Raw genomic sequence first — 4,458 nt, forward strand, 5'->3', positions numbered from 1 at the left:
TGCTAATCCTGTTGGCAAAAACTTTGCATCAAGAGAATGTACTTCGTTAAATGCCAGTCTTCGCCCTCAGATTAAACCCATGTTTTCGGTGTCTTAATGCTTAAAACCACTTTCTTCATGCTCAGATACTGCTGTACCACTTTTGGTACTAGCTAAAATACTTTGATTATTTCATCTTTTGAGATACCTCAAGTTTAATCACCAGAAGTCTCCATTTCTCTTCCTCCCTGCATCCCAAAACTCGCTCCTAGTTATAGTCTGTACATGCTGCGATATCAGCATCTGCTGTCAGGTGAGACTTGAAAAATTACAAAGAAGCCTGTCCTGGCTCTGACACTAGCATGTGCTAGAAAAATAGAAACTATATGAGGCCATTGCATCCTGAATTGTACCTCTGTCACTGAAGAGCAATGCAGATTTTCTCAGAATTTGATGCAGAAGGTGTTGTGGGTTGAAGTGAGTGCTAGCTCCCATGGAGGAAACTCCACCAGCATTCCTTCTGGTTGCTGCTATCCAGGAAAAAAACTGCAGATTGCCTCAGTGTGAATATTTGCCTCTTTGCACTGTTTTTGAGGAGGTACACTGTTGTTCCACCAAAGCAGTTATGCAAAGGAAATGCATTCTTTTCAACCTTATGTAGTCTTCTTCTAGTCTTCACTATGGCCAAGGTGGCCACCTATCACCATTTCACTCACCAGACCCTCCCTGTTTACAAGCAACAGGTCTAGGAGGGTACCTTTCCTAGTCGGCTCTCTTTGTACCTGTACCAAGAAGTTATCAAGGTGCTTCAGGAATCTCCTGGACCTCTTTGTCTCAGCTATGTGATATTCCCAGTTGATATCTGGCAGGTTGAAGTCCCCCATAAGGACAAGGGCAGCTGATCTAAGAGGTATCTCTCAGTTCCTTAAAGAATAGTTCATCAGTGTTGTCATCCTGGATGGGTGGTCTACAGTAGACTCCTGCAACGACATCCCCTTTATTTGCTTGTCCCTTAATCCTTACCCAGAGGCTCTCAACCACACTGTTGATGACTGCAAGTTCCATACAGTCCAGTGCCTCCATTACATACAGTGCCACCTGATACATGGGATTAGAAATTAGACAGTGACTGATTAAGAATAAATATGTAGGCAACACTCATTGCTTAATATGTGCTACATTTGTGATGTATTGTACCTGTGCTGCGCTTAGGCCTCCAGATGAGCCCCTCGGACCCCGAGAACTGGACCAAACCAACCTTATGGCCCAAATTGGCTCAAGGGCCCAAGGGCTCAGAGAGCATGCACAGGGAGATGAGGTGAAAAGTTCAACTCTGATGAGGACATCTTACTTCATCCCGACGACCAACCGGATGACCACCAGAGAGTACTATACAAGCACATAAGGACTGATAAGATACTTAGCATACGAAGTGGGGCTAGGCCAAGCTAGAAAATGAATATGCATAGGTGATTTAAAGAACGAAGTCAAAATTTCTTAGTGACTAAGTATCCTTTATTGGAAGCACGCTGGCTGCACAGGGGATCCTTCCACCTAACATGCATACCCGAAGTGACAAGCTATCTCACATTTATACAGCAGAACAATGACTATTCAATTAATGCCTATACGTATTCATTACCTAAACCCGCCTACTCTCGCTTCGTATGCTAATTAGCTTATCAGTCCTTTGCGCTTACGCAGTATTCTCTGGTGGTCGTCCAGGTGGTCGTCGGGATGAAGTAAGATGTCTTCATCAGAGTTTAACTTTTCACCTTATTTTCTTGCGCATGCTCTCTGAGCCCTTGGTCTCAGTCCAATCCATAAGGTTGGTTTGTCTCGGTTCCCAGAGTCCGAGGGCCCCCTGTTATCTAGGCACCTTGCAAGTGTGACCTTCTTTTAGTCCTCCTCCTTACTCCTCATCTGTGCATTCTCTCATGCTGTATTTGCACGTACATTTTGTATTTTCCCAGCGCAGCACAAGCACAGTACATCACAAATGTAACATTCTACTTTCCAAGCACAGCACATATTAAGCAATGAGTGTTGCCTACATATTTATTCTTAATCAGTCGCTCTCTAATTTCTAATCCCATGTTTCAGTCCCCCCTTTTCTGCAAAATCTAGTAAATTCTTTTACTTAATACAACATTTTTTCTTCCCAATCTCTATGATATGTATCCCTCAAAGCCTTGCCATGTACTTTCGTCAAGGAGGCTAATATCGCCATTCTTTGTAATAATTTCCAGTTCCAAACGAGCATTAAAAAAGACAATATTAAACTTATACCAACTAATATCAATAAAACAATAGTTGGGTGAGATAATGTGTTCAAAATCCCAGTTGCAATTGGTGACTATCCAGAGGGCATCCCACCAGTTGTGATTTGTGTCTTGTTTTATTCTCTGCAAAACTCTGCTTATTTCCTTTGTATCATGATGGACAGTGATTAGAGTCTTCTCTCCATTTTCCTGAATGCCTTTTAAAATTTTGATCAGGTCTTGGCGTTTAACTAGTTGCTTCACTAAAGTGAGGTTCATCCCAATAGGTGTAGGTAATAACTTGTGATACACTGTGTTGTTAGACTTGATCAACTGGTGGGATACCACTGGTGCCAAATATAGAAAATCACACCTGATGATTCAAATACTCCCGACCGTAATGTCCTCATTTTGTTCAACTAAGCTTCACCGTCACCCGGCGTTACTTTCCAGGGAGTTTCTGGAGCTTTCTTCACTCGAAAATGGTGAATCCAAGCGGCTTGTTCTTTAATCTTGATAGCAGTATGAGTTGTCAGCAACACTTGATACGGTCCATTCCATTTTTCCTCTAGGGGTTGTCCTGAAAAAGCCTTTATATATACATAATCCCCGGGCTTAAAGGGGTGGATTGGTTGATCCAACCCTCTAGCCCTGGTCCCTAAAATAAATTTATGTACTTTATTTAATTGTTTCTGAAGTTCAGTTATATAAGCATATAAATATTCTGATCCTAACTGCATTAGATCCTCTCTACTAAATAGAAATTGATATGGCCTTCCGTATAAGATTTCAAAGGGACCTTTACTCTAGGTTTAACTCTAATTCTAAGTAATGCTAAAGGGAGGGATTGAGGCCATGACAAATTGGCTTCTTGTCCGATTTTAGCTATTTGTTGTTTAATTAAATGGTTCATTTTTTTCTACTTGTCCACTTGCCTGCGGTCTATAAGGAGTATGTAGTTGCCAATCTATCTTTAGAATCTTTCTTATCTGTTGTACCATTTGCGCACAAAAATGTAAACCTCTATCAGAAGACATTGCTACTGGAATCTCAAAGAATGGCATTGTTTCATTTAACAAGACTTTAACCACTTCTCTTGCTTTGTTTGTTCGACAGGAAAAGGCTTCGGGCCATCCTGAAAACGTGTCAGTCAGAACCAGTAAATAACGATACCCCCCTTTTCTAGGGAGTTCTGAAAAATCAATTTGCCACTGTTGTCCCGGATAATTTCCTTTACCAATTTTTCCAAATTTTATTTTATTCTTAGTATTGGGGTTGTTGTGTAAACAAATGCTACATTGTTGAGCTACTTGTTTTATCGTTGTATATAAATTTCGTCCCACTAATGTCTGACTCAGGCTCTTATGCAATGTGTCAGCTCCCCAGTGTGTTTTATTGTGTTCTGTAAGAACTGTGGGCCATATCAAATTAGAGGGTATTACTACTCGGTTATCTTTTAAATATACCCATCCATCTGGTTTCATTTTACCTTTCAAATCTTCAATTAATTTTAACTCTCCTTTTGTATAATTTGGCTTTTGGTTTATGTATATAGTTTGAACTTTACCGTCTGGTATCAAAGATGATGCCTTCACTTCAGTTAATCCAGCTACCTGCTTAGCCTCTTGATCTGCCAATCGATTTCCAATTTCAAAATCGGCGTTCCCCTTTTGGTGTCCCCGACAATGCATGATAGCTACCTTTTCTGGTTGTTTTACCACCTCTAACAATTTTAAAATTTCTTCAGCATGTTTTATCTATTTTCCCTGAGAGGTCAGCAATCCACGTTCTTTCCAAATCGCTCCATGAGCATGCACCACGCCGAATGCATATTTAGAATCGGTCCAAATATTTATTTTCCTTCCTGCTGCTAGTTCCAGTGCTCGCGTAAGAGCAATTATCTCTGCTTTCTGGGCAGACGTCCCAGGGGGTAATGGTTTGGACTCGATTACCTGTTGAGTGGTTGTAATGGCATACCCTGCTTTATGTTGTCCTTGTTTCACAAAGCTGCTTCCATCAGTATACCAAGATTCATCAGCATCTTCTAAAGGTTCTTCCTTAAGATCAGGTCGACTGGAATACACGGTCACCATTGTTTCTATACAGTCATGTGTTATTGGTTCATCCAGAGTTCCACTAAGGAAAGAAGCTGGATTTACAACGTTAGTGATCACAATTTCCACATCATCTTGTTCTACTAATATTGCTTGATATTTTA

The 4,458-nt window shown here is 40.8% G+C and overlaps 1 protein-coding gene across 1 annotated transcript; it reads right to left on the reverse strand.

Moving 5' to 3' along the window:
- Positions 1-2,836: 2,836 nt before the first annotated feature.
- Positions 2,837-4,452, reverse strand: LOC118158885. Its single transcript, XM_035313563.1, has 2 exons — positions 4,027-4,452; positions 2,837-3,981 (listed from the first exon to the last, which is right to left on the reverse strand). Exons 1-2 carry the CDS (start codon positions 4,331-4,333, stop codon positions 3,137-3,139), a joined length of 1,152 nt encoding a protein of 383 aa, XP_035169454.1. The 5' UTR covers positions 4,334-4,452; the 3' UTR covers positions 2,837-3,136.
- Between the last annotated feature and the right edge of the window lie 6 nt (positions 4,453-4,458).

Source organism: Oxyura jamaicensis, unplaced genomic scaffold (assembly GCF_011077185.1).
Source record: "Oxyura jamaicensis isolate SHBP4307 breed ruddy duck unplaced genomic scaffold, BPBGC_Ojam_1.0 oxyUn_random_OJ60104, whole genome shotgun sequence".
Classification (NCBI taxonomy): domain Eukaryota; kingdom Metazoa; phylum Chordata; class Aves; order Anseriformes; family Anatidae; genus Oxyura; species Oxyura jamaicensis.

Coding starts and splice junctions, on each gene's coding strand:
- LOC118158885 (XM_035313563.1), bottom strand. CDS start 4,333: ATGGTGACCGTGTATTCCAGTCGACCTGATCTTAAGGAAGAACCTTTA. Junction 3,982..4,026: donor TGGAGCGATTTGGAAAGAAC/GTGGATTGCTGA, acceptor AACATGCTGAAG/AAATTTTAAAATTGTTAGAG.